General features: G+C 31.6%; 2 protein-coding genes across 4 annotated transcripts in view; one reads left to right on the top strand and one right to left on the bottom strand.

Annotated features, from left to right (window-relative positions):
- LOC134685128 (serine/threonine-protein kinase 38-like) overlaps positions 1-7,822 on the bottom strand; it is a 63,292-nt gene extending 55,470 nt beyond the window's left edge. The window contains exon 1 of one of the 3 annotated variants that reach the window (XM_063544595.1): positions 7,584-7,822. Coding sequence is in view for 2 of the 3 variants with exons in the window: in XM_063544593.1 (XP_063400663.1) it covers positions 894-947 (54 nt within the window). In the remaining variant the exon portion in view is untranslated. Of the gene's footprint in view, positions 1-893; positions 1,029-1,485; positions 1,697-7,583 lie in introns of those variants that run through there. The other 2 variants (XM_063544594.1, XM_063544593.1) reach the window with 2 other exon arrangements.
- A 123-nt stretch (positions 7,823-7,945) lies between these two features.
- LOC134685130 (transcription initiation factor TFIID subunit 11-like) lies at positions 7,946-14,523 on the top strand. The gene is made up of 4 exons (XM_063544596.1): positions 7,946-8,432; positions 10,492-10,579; positions 12,458-12,554; positions 14,203-14,523. Exons 1-4 carry the CDS (start codon positions 8,185-8,187, stop codon positions 14,334-14,336), a joined length of 567 nt encoding a protein of 188 aa, XP_063400666.1. The 5' UTR covers positions 7,946-8,184; the 3' UTR covers positions 14,337-14,523.
- The last annotated feature ends 2,544 nt before the right edge of the window (positions 14,524-17,067 follow it).

The raw sequence follows: 17,067 nt of genomic DNA, 5'->3' as shown, positions 1-17,067 counted from the left end.
GAAACAGTGCTGTATAAAGACCAATGGTGCATTCTGAAAATGCTGGGAAGAACTGACTGTCAGTTTTTTTAGCCAAACAATTTTCTTGATGTCATGCATGTCTTTTCAAATTTCCTTTCATTGGCAAAAATTACAAAACATGTACATTGTAGTAAGCAATTGTTCAGTGTAGTATATTATGACATCTTAATGAGGGTACACTACTGTTTAAATCTTAGAACAAAGCTATTTGACCATAGTTTTGACAGCAGATTATGAAGAATATCCACTTGTGTCAGTTTGTCAACTGTTTTCTGTCAATTAAAGATTCTATTTCAATTCAACCATTGAAGCTGGAACTCTAACTTATAAATTGTATTAATCACAAGGTCACTGAAAGGTTAAACTGGACAGTTGCAAAGTTCAAATTCTAAGAATTATACAAATTGTCAATATATGGAATCTTTGAATATGGTCTTTTGGACATTGTCTAGGGGATAAAAAGTAAACCCTCCTTAAATAGAACAGAAGGGTGAAAACAACATTCACTTCCATTTACACACAAAAAAATCCCCCTTTACCACAGCTTCTGGATTGACAACATCAAAAGCCTTAGGTACAAGAACTAATTTGTTAGAAATAAGCCATAATTATGAATGTATTAAGTTTCTGCAAGGAAAGAAACAGGTCAAGATTTAATAATTTTACACACAAGGCCAATTATGTACTTATGCCTGTGTACTCTGGTCCTTCTAAGATGGTAGTATGTTTATGGGTGTAGTACCATGTACTGTCTAACACCCAACAAACAAAGCAATAAATCTTACAACAACTTACAAACACTCCAAATCTTTTGATTTGAACAAAATTAAAGATAAAACAAATTGATCAATGCTCCATACATTTTTATTTACCTGCTCTTTAGTAAATAACTTTGAGACCAGATCCAAAAGAAATGGTTTATCCATGTTCAAATACTAATTTGATATTTGATATAAATCCATTTTACAAATGGGAATGTATTTCTGTTTGAATTGTACAACTTGACATTTATATGCACATGAAGAATAAGCAGTAGGCACTTAATGACAAATGGGGTTTTATGTTTAAGTAAATGACAAAATTAATACCATCGACTCAATAACCTTATATACACATTTCTGTGCACACGACCAAAATCTTCTTAAAAGATTAAACATGTCTCTGGCATATGGCCATTTGATATACTTTTTAAACTTTTTCAATTGTCTTTTCTGATATATCCTGAAGGCTATTTATAACTTTTATAAATATCTAATCCTATCTATGTTAATCTTTATTAACACGTTAAAAAATTAAGGTCAATAAATAGAACTACATATAGATCAGCAGCATGTATAGGAATAGGAATTCGTTTAAGACTTCATGTCAACAAGCTATTTTTTTTATTTCAAACTTTCACAATTTTTATTGAATTATTGATTGTTGGTCCTTAAGACGGTATAATTAACAGGCAAACATACATACCTTAAAAAAAATTGCCAATCTCTTCATTTAATAGTCAATGAGAAAAACAGTGTAAAATCCATATTCACAAAAATCAACCATGCTCTCATTTAATTGTAATAGATTTTAAATCTTGTGGTCAATAAACATGTGTGTCCAGTTATGTTTTAGTAGTAATTAGCATGTTGTACCTGTCCAGTTTTTATGATGACATTTGTAATAGAATGTCTGACATTGACTTCCTTGACAAGTTACAATCTGTACAGACACCTGTCTCTGACCAAACCAACATCACAGTCCACATAATTAATATATTTATGGCTTTATTGGAAGGTTTAACAAATGTCCACACACTAAATTTACAACCAGCAGCAGACTGTGACTTATAATGACATGGACATAAATTCATAGTGAATTTCACTTAAACCATCAAGCCTCTTAATCATGTTAACATTCATACCAGAAGAAGGTAAAACATTTTCTGAAGTGAAATGTAAAAAAGTAAAACTTTGAATGTGTTCCACATTCAAGAACCAGTTGAGTTTCACTTTAAAATAAATGCAAGAACTGAACTGCCAGAATTTTTTTTTTAATTTTGTATGCATGACAAAAATGCATGCATGTACATTTATCTAAATTTTCAAATTCAATGCCAAATTGTAATTATATAGTTTTCCCTGTATCAGCAAAATGTTTATCCTAGATGTATAATACTGACCGGAGAATTTTAATAGTTACAAAATTATCTTTTAACAAAAGTTTTACCAAAAGAAATATTTATGAAATCATCCTTATTTCTGATTTTTTGGGCAAAACTTTCATTTAACTGGAGTGTAAACCACAAAAGTTTTCTTTACTGGGTACATTTACCTAAAACATGTATCATCAGATACAAAATGTACCTACATATACAATGTAAACCCCTTGTAGTCTATTGAATTCTTAATGAAATAAAAATATTATCATTCCCAACAAAAATATAGGTATAGTGTAACAAAACACTACCTATGTTTAAATATACACCATATATTACTGGGGTTTGATCACCATTTAATTATAGACCACAAACCACAACAATAACTTAAGGGTAATTATACTAATATAACAAAACTCTAAGTTTTACCCAGTCATTGCTTTCACACTCAATAAACACCCTATACAGTCATTATAATATATTGGTAAGCAATTTATGTGGTTTTGTTAGAACCTGAATATAGGTTAAGTATCAATATAGGTTTTGTAGGTAGTTTGAAAATTGTACAATATATTTTGACCTCTAGATCAAGATGTAATCTGATTGCTACAGCTTTTTATACATGTTATAAAGAGTTTCTGTTTGGTTGCCTTAATTTGACCAGTTTTTTAATTCCTGTAAATAAGGATAAAAAATTAACAAATAACTGGATAAATCTCCATCAGACATAAAAGAGGGACAAAAGGTATCAGAGGGACATTCAAACTTATACATTGAAAATAAAACAACAACACAATAGCTAAAAAAGAAAAAAACAAACAATAGAACACAAAAACACAACATAAAAAAAATAAAGACTTAGCAACATGAACCCCATCAAGAACTTGGGGTGATCTCAGGTGCACTGGAAGGGTAGGCAGATCCTGCTCCACAAGTGGCACCTGTCATATTGCTATAGTGTAAGAAGGAATTATCTCATATGGGGTTCGAATTCCTCAGAAATAAATAGTAAATGACATGCAAATCAAAAATAATAAAAAATGTTAAAAATTTGAAAGTTAAACCATAACATCATAACATTAACTTACATGTACAAAATGCAATGTTTTCCTCAGTTAATTAAATTAAAATATCTAAATATAAAATTATATGTCAAGCAGGTCTGGTAATTACATATAGGTCTTATATACAATTATCCATCAATAATGGAGTACTTTAATTGGTGGCTGTTTTTAACTCTACTTTTGGCACTTTTGTGCTATTTGTTGGTGGTCAGTTTTTCTTGGTAAAAGCTTAGGAGTCCCAAGTGCCTAAAGAACTACTGATCTGCAGAAGAAAAACTGATAATCCTAAGATTGACCTTGAGCAAACTTGCCACATACAGGATTCAAACTCACCTCAGTTTTTACAGGCTGGTGATACAGTACTTTGGTCACCAATTGCAAGGCCCCTTTGATTTCTAACTAGTAGTCAGTAGTAACAGTACTTAGAACTTCCAGGCAGGAATTATTACAACCAATCTTTGTACATGTTACAAAATAGGGAATATATGTCTATGGGACACACATGATGGTCTTAGCCCTTAGACCTTCTTGCATACATTGTATCATATAAAGTTATAAAGGGGCATAACTGAAGAACAGTTAAAGTTACGCTTCCCAAATTGGTGCTTTATCTGAGTTTTTAGGTAATAAGCATAGTGTATAAGTGTTTAACATTTGGTTGAGGCAAACTATAGCTAGAGAACAGAAAAGAAAAATCAGCAATTTTTCCATTTGTAAAGGGCATAACTCTAGAAATTAAAAGTGACATCATCAAAACTCAAACTGGTTCTGTATTTAGTGGTAATAAAATAAGCATACATGTAGCATATTAGTTATATTCATAACATTTGGTTGAAGCAAACCTAAGTGAGGTAACAGAAACAAGATTCAGCAATTTTCCATTTCAAAAGGGGCATAACTCTAGAACAACAGGGGCATAATTAATATATACATGTATATAAAATGTAATATTGTACATATTTTGATATGGTTTTGGTATGGTGTAATACTTTTATTATTAACTTGAGACTTTTTTTAAAAGTTTATATTTAGATTTTCACTATAAAACTGATATAAAAGCGTACTGCTGAGAGCCCAGTTTTAAGAATACTATGATACTCATGGCAGATAATTGGTGTTCTAAATTGAGTGAATAAATAAGCCCTTTAAACCCGGAACAATTTCATGTTTGTCATACAGAATGGTATCTTATCCATTTTTAAGGCTAAAGCCTATAATGCTACCTTCTGATGCATTTTTTGTGTAGATTAAGAGGAACTTTTTTATTTATCCTATATGTGTTCATGGTGTTAATTTGTTGTTTCATGGACAATGATTTTGTTTTATGATTAACCCTCCATCTCCTTTAATTTAAACAATGGAAAAATATACCCACAGTCGTATTAACATTTAATGAAGTTTATACAATAAAATATATAACACAGATCAACTGCTAGATGAAATCAATATCATAACGCCTACTAAGAACATTTACCCTACAACAAAATTCTGGAGTCTTAAATATTATGTAATACATGTACACGGTCTTCATCATACATCTGTATTGTTCTCCTCATCTAATATAGTTCTCCTGTACAATTATGTACATGTAATTAATTCTATCAATGAATTATATAAACAACTCAACATTTTCTTGTTGACATAAAGCTAACATTAAGTTTATGCAGGTTTCAGAAAGTATACTAATTACGTTTAGTAATTTATAGTATTTGTTTGTAAAATGAACAGGTGTCAATGTTGAATAAATGCCCTACCTCATTACAAATGTATAGTATTTTACTAATACTGACTTGGATGATGCAGTGTTCCCATCTGCATGAAAAACAATTCCATTCTATCAATAAGTAAAGTATACATGTATGTGTTGCATTCTTTGTTTTTGATCACAACTTTGAAAACAGTAAACAGAATTCAATAACCATGATCATGACTAAAGAAGGGAAAACAATTTTTGTTTCAGTGAAAGAGCTTGTTGGATTTGGAAATCAACATTCCTGTGTGAAAGAGCTTGACAGATTGGGAAATCAAACTGAAAGAGCTTTTTGGATAGGAAATCAATGTGTGTGTGTCACTGTGTGAAAGAACTTGTCGGATTGGGAAAGCAATCTTCATGTGTGAAAGAGATTGTTATATATATTGTGAAAGAGCCTATGGAAATGAGATGTCAATCTTCCTGTGAGAGAGCTTGTTGGATTTGGAAATCAATATTCCTGTGTGTGAAAGAGCTTGTCTGATCATCTGATTGGGAATCAATTTTTATGTGTGTGAAGGAGAATGTCAAATTTGAGATCAATCTTCATTATAGTTTAAGAGCTTGTCTGTTTGGGAAACCATTAGAATGCACGTGTATGAAGGAGAATGCCAAATTCGAGATCAATCTTCAATATTGTTAAAGAGCTTGTTTAAAGTGGAAATCAATCTTTGTGTGTGAAAGAGCTTGTGGTATGATATAAAAGGAAATATATCTTTGAGCATGAAGAAACTTTATTGATAGGAAATCAACTTTCTTGTGTGAAGGCACTTTTCCTGGGAAAAATAATCTGAAATTAATGTGAAAGAGTTTGTTGGTGGTTTGATGAAGATTGGTAATTGATAAGGAATTGCTCTACCATTTGTCTACCAATCAAAGCAATGAAGATAAATGATGAACATGTAAGTTGAAAGTGGTGGCATTCATATGCATGATCACCATATAATAAACAAATACATTGTATATAACAAACAATGCAGGAAGTATGTCAGCAACATGTCAGTCTCTACCTGAATGCTGTGGGGTTAGGAGGTGTCTATTTGTGTTTTTATTTATGAAGCCTTTCACTGCCATTGCTAGAACTACAAATGTAAGATGATTCATATTAATCTGAAGCTTCATGTGAGGAATCTCAGATTCTTTGCACACAAAATTCAGACAGACTACCGGCTGTGAACATCACTGAAGAGACATAGATTGACGAAATGATAATGTGGTGCAGAAAAATTATTCCTTGTGAACAGCATCCTTTCTTCACACTTAACCACAAGTCCTATGGCAATGGCATGTAAAACTGCTTTCAGGCTTGTAAAAATGTTCTCTACAAGCCAACAGAATACAACTATTTTCTTTTAAATTGATAAGCTGGACTCAAAAGTAAAGCGTGAAGACCACCTTTGGTTGTGTCTGTAATTCTTTTTTAAATCTAGTTTCATAATTTTAAAAGCTAACTATCCGTGAAATTATTGCTATAACGGAGGAAAATTGTTTTCTGATTATTTGTTGGGTCTCCAAAATGCACTGGTAGTAAGCTTGATTTTACTTCTGACAGTGTAACAACATGTGAAAGGCAAATGTGAACACTAAAAGTGTTTGTTCCAATAGCTTAAACAATGTACCAGCATTGTGATGAAAGTGGTTATCCAATACATGAGGGTAGGAATGGCCTTCACCTTCAGGCATCAAATGGTCACTTTTGACTGCCTTTAGCATCAAATTGGTTAAAATTTTATTGTAATTTGCAAAATATTCTTGTTGTGAGTGACCAGAGGTTTTAAATATTTACATGTATCTGTTAATACTGTTAATTTTGAAAAAGGATTAAAAGTAATTCCTCAAAATCAGTCGATTTTTTTTTTTACGCCATGACATTATAAAATGTACATTTTATTGTCAGGCACTAAATATTACCATGATTTGGCAAGAATGTTTTTATTACCGTATATTGTTATAAAGGTAAACCCATAAACCTTTTCACGATTTTGGAATCTGCGAAACTTGACCCCAGAATCTACTACACGTACGTAAACTATTAACATCAACCAACTATCACTTTTTTTAAGGCGTCAGACATTAACTACTTCATGTATGATGTCAAAATTTGTGAAACTTTGAGTGATGTTCAGTTATGGCAATCAAATAGCAATACATTGTATTGTCATGAAAGTGTATCATGAACGGTCCTCATATACATGTATGGTGTTATATGACAAGACTGAGGAGAAAATCAAATTTTAATTAATGCTCTATCCCTAACGTTTGAACCAGATAAAACTATGAGAGATTATCTAAACTTATGTTTTAGCCTTTCCAATGGCCAATTTTACTTCCTATATTAGGGTATTTATAAGTTTTGTCATGTCTATTTTTTAAGAACAGCACAGACATTCAAAAAGTTTCTGAATAAGTCTGACATCCAATCATTTTGATCTTAAAACTTCTCAAATTACCTGAAGTCTTAATTTTGATATCTTAGTTAAACGGTATACGATATGACACTATTGTTTCTTCATACTGAACAGACAATACCAAAAGAATAACGTGGGGCTTTAATCACTCATGACTGATCCGTTTTCAGGGCGACAGTATTGACGGTTGATAATTTACTTACCCGGGCCTTCAGGAGTTTATTCTTAAGTCTCCAAATTTCAGCGGTTAAGTGAAAATTCACATGGAAAAGATGACTGTCAGGCACTTTTCCACTTCTTTTTCCTTGCTTGATAATATGTCCAGGTGATTTCACTGTTTACTCTTACCGGAAATGAGGTCATCCGCCGATCATGTCATTAAATAGTTCATCAAACTTTCCCAATTAAGTATTAATCAGCTGAGAAATCGACCATATTTATGAACTATAGAATCATATCATTGACTTCTCAGAGTTAATAAAAGGAGAAAAAATTAAGTTTGAACCATGAAACATAATGTTGAAACTTTGTTTACATTTTGAGCACTTGTTATTCATACGCTTCCGGCGGAGAGAAAAGTGCACTTTTGGTCAAAAGTGTTGAACTTCAAAGTCACCATATACCTTTTGAGTATTTTCCTTTCAGCTAATAGATCAATGCTTTAAAAAAAGATGACGTAACGTCAACTTTTCAAATACTACATCTGAGATTAGTCCTGTCACACATGTGTTTAATACAAACATAAATTACATCAAACTTGAAAGTCCATTTGTACTCAGATATTCACTTCCGGGTTAAAACGAAATGAGCCAGCCAAATGATTCACCGAAAATCTCTCCTATAAAAGTGGAAAAAGATGTTGAGAAAGAAGGACAATCTGGATCAGAGAGTGAAACAACACCAGAGAAGCAACTAAAGGAGACAAAAACTGATGGAAAGGCATCAAGTGTTAGTCCATCTCAGGAAAGAAAAAGAAGGTTTGAAACACCAGAAGAGGAAAGTGCTAATAAACATAAAAAAGAAAAACAAGAAGAAGAACGATTGAAGATGCAGTACGTAATAAACAATCTGTTAGATTCTCGCAATGTAATACATGTGAATGGCATACCTTTGTTCCTCTAAATACACTGAATATCGGTATCAGGTTCGTTCGCGCCCAATACACTTTCGCACCCTACACGTTCGCACCCAAGGTACGTTTACACTCTACACATTTGCGCCCAATTTTAATTCAAATTCCAGTTGAAAAATATGAAAATCATGATTGTTGTTTTAAATTGCTTTGAAGTAAGTACTGAATGTATAAATAGCTTGGTATGTCACTATGTGTGAAACATTGAAGATTTTAAATGAAAAACACAAAAGATAATTGTTTTTAAAAGCTAGGTCCTTTTGATCTGAAACAATGTAATATAGCAATACAATATTATGACCAAAACATGATAATATGTATTCAACACACAAAAAAACCTAGTCAGAATCTCAATTCATTTTGAAACAAGTCAATAAAACAAAGTTATAGCAATACGCTAATCAAAACATGATGAAGAGTTATTCAACACAAAATAAGACATTGACAGAATTGCACTTTATTTAGAAAGGATTATTTTTTTTTAACAATACATTATCCAAAATATGCATTAAGATTTATTCAACACAAAAAAAATTCTTTCTCACTTTATTTTGAGACAATGACAACAATTATACTTATAAGAATACACTTGCCAAAACTTGATTACAAAGTTATTCAACACAAAACCAATTAAAATTGGGCGCAAACATGTGGGGTGTGAACGGATTTTGGGGGCAAACATGAGTGGGTGTGAACGTGTATGGGCGTGAACAGACCCGGATTCCTGAATATCTACATTGACGTCATTATACAAACAACCAATCTGAATAATGAATTTATCAAAACTCTCCCCACTGACAAATTGCCTTAGGGATCTCCATGACTGGCTTTATGATGGCCTACCCTCCATCAAATTATCCCTGCAATTGTTTAATCATCATCCGCCATGGTCTAATGATTCCCTCTATTGAAAAAAAAATGGTTTCGTTTCTGATGCTGTCATTTATGTTAGCAATTATGATCAGTTGCCCTTAACTGCACAACCTGTACATGCTGTAGGCCTTTTCAAGTATAATTTAAAGGTTTCTCCTGATTTAGGTTTTATAGCCCTGAGGGATAATATCCAAATCAAGACTCCCTATAACTAGGCTTTACAGGTACATGTAGATTGACACACCTGAACACTACAATGTAGATTAAGATAGACAATTGATCGCATTATTTTGTGTCAGCAATTGCTATTGAAATTTTCGAGTGAAAAAATAAATTGTCAACCAGTTAAAAGGAAAAAAACAAAACACCTCCAATATGTTTTATTGACTTAACCAATCAGCATCCCTCTTTTGAAACTAGTAAAAATAAGACATACAGAAAAAATAATTTGGTGCCAATAATACAAGTACATCAATAAGGGATGATATTGAATCCCTGTACAAATTAAAAAGTAAATACATGAATATAAACTTGATAATCTGAAGAAATTTCTTATCTTAATTCCTAATTCATTTTGTAGTTTAATTTACAATCCTTTTACATGTAAAACATCTTGTTTTCATGCAGAATCAACAAATGCATGTTTTATAGTATATTACTATGAAATTTTCTGTTCAAAGTCACTAAAACCTCTTTGGAAGTTTTTTGTTCACCATTCCTTACATGCAAATAAAGGTATTAAATACTTTCCATGACCATGATGACGCGACACTGGGTTTATCATGGTGAATGTTCCTCAATCATTCAGTTTTCATCCATGGAGATCATTGCATGGTGCCCCATACAAAATCGTTCAACTTTTTTCACTAACTCGCCTTACTCTTGTATTCCAACAGCCTATTGAACTAGCCCAACTTATGTTCACCAGGGACTATTATTGTTGACAAAGTAATTTCAAGGGATGGTAATTGTGTTTCGGACCTTATGCTAAAGGTAGACTCATTTTCTTCCACTTTTAACCTTATTTTTCTGAGTTAAAGTTGTGATTTAAATTGAATTTAATTGCAGTTTTTTAAATAAAAAGTAATTTTGAATGTCTATTTCAGGGTTTTGGTGTCAAACTTTACAGAAGATCAACTTAATAGATATGAAATGTACAGGAGAGCTGCATTTCCAAAAGCTTCAATTAAAAGGGTAACATATAATTTTTGTATAAATAATATTGTAAAATATGTACATGATGTATGGTGCCTTAAACAAAAATTCAATGAAAGTATCACTCAGTTATAAACTTGTTCATGCACATATAATGCAGTTTTAATTACATAAAAAAAAACAAATTTAGTGAGAACAAATGGGTCATCTAAATATATACATGTTGAAACAGACCAGACAACACCACTACAAAATTTTAAAGGAAATAAAGTCTACTTTGAAAACGAATAGTCGTTCGTCGATTGACAGAGTTGTCTTTTCATCAATACAAATGGCGGTCGGAAACGAAAAGTCAAACGGTCAATTTATGAGAGATAAAAAGCTTCTGTTTTGCTATAGATGATGTTTAAATGACAATAACGAATGATAAGATAAATAAGAAGACTCGGTAATAATGATTTGCTGAATATTAACCGTTTAAACACATTTTTAACGTAAACAAGTACATCCGAATGTCGACATTTTGGCAACATTGAGCTAACAGGGTAACAAAAACCGATCTTTCAAGCATTGTAAAGACATTATTCTTTGTTTTAATTTTAATACACTAGGAAAATCTTTTACAGAGCAACCTTTTCAACAACTGTATCAGTTGTTTAGGCGATCTGAGACTGCGTTCTCGAGTTGGAGCACGTTTTTCAATTTGCAACTTTTCTTGAAGCACCGGTCATGAAATTAATTCAGGCTGGAGAATCTGAGCGTGCAAATTTGCCTCGGCCACAGAAACCCGTGGAAAAAATAAATTCATTAGTGAAAGTGTTAACAAGCAAACCATTATAAGACATCTTTACATGAAGAAGTTTTCTTTGAAACTATTCAAGTTTCAGTCAAATAACATATATGTAAAGGAAAAGGTTTCACAAAAAAACACTTTACAATAAAACTCTCTCTTAATTCAGTATATGTTATGATCAATTTTACATAAATACTATGTTTTGCAATATATAACATAAAAAATTCAAAATTAATGACATGACATGAGTGAATTATTTCAATTCTAATATATGCAATTTATTGGATTGAAATAAGCAAACAGCTTTGTTTTCAAATATGGAAAAGTACAACGTATCTTATTATAATTTATTATAAATATAGTTTAAACTTGCACAGTAAATTGACTTGGCTTTATTGTTTTAGTGTTCATCAATTACATGTAGCTGAAATATCATCAACAATAAATAGACTTTTGGCTTGAATTCATATTCCTAGAGTTTAATAGGTTTAACATAATCATTTGCCCTGCAATATAAATAATATGTACAGGTACTAACTTTAAGTACATGTAACTGTTACAAAAATATTCTCTGTGAAATGGGTATTTACTTAAAATCCAAAACGTAATCTGGGGATGATAGTGATAACCTTTACAACAATAATGTTTGATAGCATATATATACAAATGAAACATTCCAGCAATAAAGCATCATAGTAAAATGATGCCTAGAGCCTGAGGCAGAACAATGCAAGGCCCTGTGTCCAGTTAAGTAATTAAAAAGTTTATTTCAGTCCATTGTATTTTGGTTAAAACTGTCATATTAAAAATGCACTTGTTTTGCTTTATAACTATTTTGTAATGAGCATCACTGATGAGTCTTATGTAGACGAAATGCGCGTCTGGCGTACTAAATTATATTCCTGGTACTTTTGATTACTAATTATGATTGCTGAATAGTCTAGACAACTCTCCACTAGACACTAAATGGCATAAAAGGTAAGCACCCATACAGCCTCCAACAATGAGCAAATTTCATACAAACGAGTAAGCTATTAAAAGCCCTGAAATGACAAATGTAAAATCTTTTTATTGCAGGTAAGTCTTTTACTGCCTATTTATGATTTTAATGTATGATTTTGTAGCTGATGCAATCCATCACCAAGTCCAGTGTATCACAGAATGTTGTCATAGCCATGTCTGGTATTGCCAAGGTATTTGTTGGTGAAGTAGTGGAAGAAGGTAATACATTTGTACTAAGATTGACGGTTAAACTTCTACTAGGTCTTATACAGATAATAATTTTAGACCCTTTGGTTTGTTGGAGATATTTCTCACAGTTACATGTATGAGGTTGGATTTTCTTTTAAACTTCTGAAAGAATATTTGGCACAAATATTTACAGAAAAACTGAACAAGCACTTTGGATAAAAAAAACACCTGATGGGTTCAACATCCTGTATGATTGTTAGTGAAATTATTTATAAAAACAGTAAAAATACTGGAAATGAACGTCATAGTAGTAGTTATAGAGTAATGTATCCAAGCGATGTAATTGTTGTTTCAATGTGAACGTCATAGTAGTAATTATAGAGTAATGTATCCAACAATGTAATTGTTGATTCAATGTTGTAATTATAGAGTAATGTTTTCCAATGATGTAATTGTTGTTTCAATGTAAACGTCATAGTAGTAATTATAGAGTAATGTATCCAACGATGTAATTCTTGTTTCAATGTTGTAATTTACTCCAATGAAGAAGGTCATAATGGCTAAAACATGGAAAATTGTGTTATATAGTCATAAGAAGATGTGGTATGTGTGCCATCGAGACAGCTCTCCCTCCAAGGCACAATTTGTAAAAGAAAAACCATTATAGGTCAAAGAATGGTCTTCAACACAGAGTCTTGGCTCACACCAAATAGTAAGCTATAAAAGGCCCAAAAAAATGACTAGCATAGAACCATTAAAACAGGAAAACCAACTGTCTATTCTATATAAAACACTTATGAACCACACCAGCAAACAACAACTACTGAACAGCAGTTTCCTTTTTAGATTTTATTATATACATGTATATATAATACTTTTTAAGTTCTTTCTTCTGATAGGGAACTTATTAAATTCTGTTACAATATCAATGAAACGGTTTTGGGTTATTTACTTAGTTCCCAGTTTTCATCAATGTTAAGCTCATTAAAGCTTATAGAATAATGTGTTACTAATTGATTATGGTGACAATAAATTGATTAATAAAAATAATCTGTGAGAAAAGTGTCATAAATCAATACACTGGTCAGTGAATGTGTTGAAGCCATCTAATTTCTAGATGTCAATCTTTATAAGACATGTAGATAGATAGGCGTTTTTATAGTTTAAGAAATAAACGTTATTTTAGAAATGAAATACTTTTACTACAATTGGGATAAGGATTCAAATGCAGACAGTAGAGAAAACTGGGAATTTCAGAATTGTTAAATTTTGAGCCAAGAGGATTAAAAGTAAAAAATATTTTTATTGATAAAAAATTTAGATTGTTAGACAAAGAGGGTTTACTATGTTTGAATGATGTTCAAATCAATTTCAAACTTTACCGTATTTTTTAATTGAAACATAGAGCTTAAACTGTACATGTATATAAAGAAAAAAGTTCTTAATTAAAGTTGCTATATATCTGTGGTTAACATAATGGGGGGAAAAAGTCGAGGATTTTAGAGTTTGTCAAATTAGGTGGAGTGTAATGCAGCACAGAGTATATACAGATGTAACTCGTAACTCATCATGAAAATTTCAATGCATTTTTGTAAATAATTATTTTATATTCAATGTTGTATTTATTCCTCCTTATATATACAAGAATTTTTAATGTTTTTTGTTATTTGTATTTCAGCTCTTGATATTATGGAACAGTGGTCAGAATCAGGACCAATTCATCCCAAACACTTACGAGAGTCTGTTAGACGGCTGAAACATAGAAATCATTTACCAAACTCTAAAACAAAGAAAGTCCTTTTCAACACCTGATCATGACAAAAAATGTCAGAATTGACAAAAGAATAGGCTCTTTGGGCAAGAGCATAATATAAAATCATCATCATGAAATAGTACATGTATTACCTTTATTGTGAATTATTGTCAAGTGACAAGTCAACATTCAAATGAAATAGTTGTTATGTGAATGCTCATTCAAATTAAAATAGTGTTGTTTGAATTTTTGTTTGATGGTTGTTTTCTCCTGTGTAATCTGTGACACCTATGAAATCGAATGTAATCTATATTATTTGCATGTTACTTATTGGTTATCAGTTATAGAATTTGTTTGGAAATGGTATGATTTATACAATGGCAGCCTCTGTCAACAGGTAAATATGTAAGGCTGTAAACATCAATGCTGTAAAAGAAAGCTAATGATATCGGGTCACTAGTAAATTGAGTCCGTTCATCATCATTCTCTTGATGTGTTCATTATATTTGGTTTTTATTCTTTATCTTGTTTTAAATTTAAAACTGAAAGCCTTATTTTTTATGTGGAATGAACTGTGAGATTCAAAGAACTTAGAAATGTATTTTCCTGCTCTGTGAGATTCAAAGAACTTAGAAATGTATTTTCCTGTAATCTTATAATGGTGATAGATTGATTGAAGTCTGGTGGTAAATATTTAATTCATATTCAGGATGATCTTCCCATATAATAATGTACATTTATAATTCTATTGAGATACATTTGTATCTTCCTGATGAGGGTTGATTCTGCAAAATGTATGTTATGATTTATCTTGAAGTATCGGTGTCTGCTAGAAATGACTATCTCAATATATAATTGAAACAGTTCAAATTAAAGGAAATGGATCAACTCCTTCAAACTGAGTATTGAACCAACCAATCAATGGCTTTCTTACATACTTACAAGTGCAACAGGTTAGGTTCCACATCAATCTCCGTACAGCGCTTGTTTCCTTTCCGTATACTTAGTACACTACAATACAATAATATTTAGTGTAGTGATACGAAGTAAATACGGAATGGATGTGAGCTCTGCGCCAGAGATTGGTTCCACATGTGAAGTATGATTTGCTTAGCCTTCCCAGCCACCTGTGTTCGTGTTGCTCAGTCTTTTGTTTTCTATATTGTGTTAAGTGTTCTCTTGTTTGTCTGTTGGTAATTTTTTTTTTTTTTTAGTCATGGTGTTGTCAGTTTTTTGTTGACCAAGTTTGAGTGTCCTTTTGGTATCTTTTGTCTAGTCCAATGGTATATCTTGATAAAAATATAACACCAAAAACAAGTTAACACAGTTTGTATATTTTATTATGTTGTTCTTTGTTTTACAGTTTATTTACAGTAATGTCATATCAGTTTCTTTGAGCACCTATAAAACCAGCTGAAGGACACTTTCGGGTGCTGGAATTCTCGCTACATTGAAGACCCATTGATGACCTTTGACTGTTGTCTGCTCTATGGTTGGTTTGTTGTCGCTTTGACACATTCATCATTTCCTTTCTCAATTTTATAACCATGAAATCTTTGACGTTTGACAAATGAACCATGAAAATGAGGTTAAGGTCAGATGAATCTTGCCAGATTCATGTTACAATCATTTTATACACCAACTATAGTTGACCTTTTGCTTATGGTATTGGACAAGTAGACCATATATGGGGGAAAAATATCAGTTGGGCATGTAAACTGTACAAGCATTCCATATACCAAATATAGTTTCATGAAATGAGGTCAAGGTTAGATGAACCCTGTCTGACAGACATGTAGGCCTTTCAAGGAACCCATATACCAAATATAATTACAAAAATTGGAAATCAACCAATGTGCCATGAACATGAGGTCAAGGTATAAAGATAAACCATGCTAGACAACATATATACACCATGCAAACATTCCAGACACCAAATGACTTATTGCTTACATTATTTGAATAACAAACAAAACTATGAACACTTGCTGTTTGGCAAACAACCATGAAAATGAGTTCATGGTCAGATGGACATATCATGTTACAATCATTCTGTACACAAAATATAGTTGACATATTGCTTATGGTATCTGACAAATACACCTTATAAAAAAAACCATGGAGCAATGAAAATGCAAGTCGGGCATGTACTTATAATTTTCTGTGTTTTCTAAGTATAGAGGAAAGTTATTGTACTAACAGTTCTTTCTTATATACATATATGAACAGGTGAAATTAAAGTAGTATCATGTGATTGGTCATTTTTGGCATGACATTTATTCGACAGACATGTAGACCGAACAAGGAACTAATATACCAAATATAGTTATCTTATTATTAAAAATAAGTGAGAAATTCACATGTCCGAGAAAATGTTTTTTTTTTCTAATTGAACCATGAAAAGTCAAGGACAATGGACAAATGACTGGTGAACTTTTGTAACATTAGATGTATGAAGCATCCAGGTCTTATTAAATAAGAAAAATTATACAAATAGTTTATGCCATTCCAGCCAAGGCTGGATTGAAATCTCTGTTTTGCCTCCTGTTAATATAATCATAGGGGAGACAAAAATCACAGAACCATTGACCTTAATGTATTTCAAGATTAGCTAAAATTTCAACAATTTTGAATATTTCATAAAATTGTCAAAAATATAAATTGACTGCACTAGCCAAAGGAATAAGCAAGATTCACTTCTGGTTTTATTTTACATCATTTTATGGATTTGTCCCATGTTTGATGGTGGCAACGTATTGAAAAATTCCTTGCAGAAGTTTCATAAAAATA

This window comes from Mytilus trossulus, chromosome 9 (assembly GCF_036588685.1).
Source record: "Mytilus trossulus isolate FHL-02 chromosome 9, PNRI_Mtr1.1.1.hap1, whole genome shotgun sequence".
Taxonomy (NCBI): domain Eukaryota; kingdom Metazoa; phylum Mollusca; class Bivalvia; order Mytilida; family Mytilidae; genus Mytilus; species Mytilus trossulus.
The sequence above is the reverse complement of the archived record's forward strand: the minus strand, read 5'-3'. Positions and strand labels throughout refer to the sequence as shown.

Coding starts and splice junctions, on each gene's coding strand:
- LOC134685130 (XM_063544596.1), top strand. CDS start 8,185: ATGAGCCAGCCAAATGATTCACCGAAAATCTCTCCTATAAAAGTGGAA. Junction 8,433..10,491: donor GAAGAACGATTGAAGATGCA/GTACGTAATAAA, acceptor TGTCTATTTCAG/GGTTTTGGTGTCAAACTTTA. Junction 12,555..14,202: donor TGGTGAAGTAGTGGAAGAAG/GTAATACATTTG, acceptor TTTGTATTTCAG/CTCTTGATATTATGGAACAG.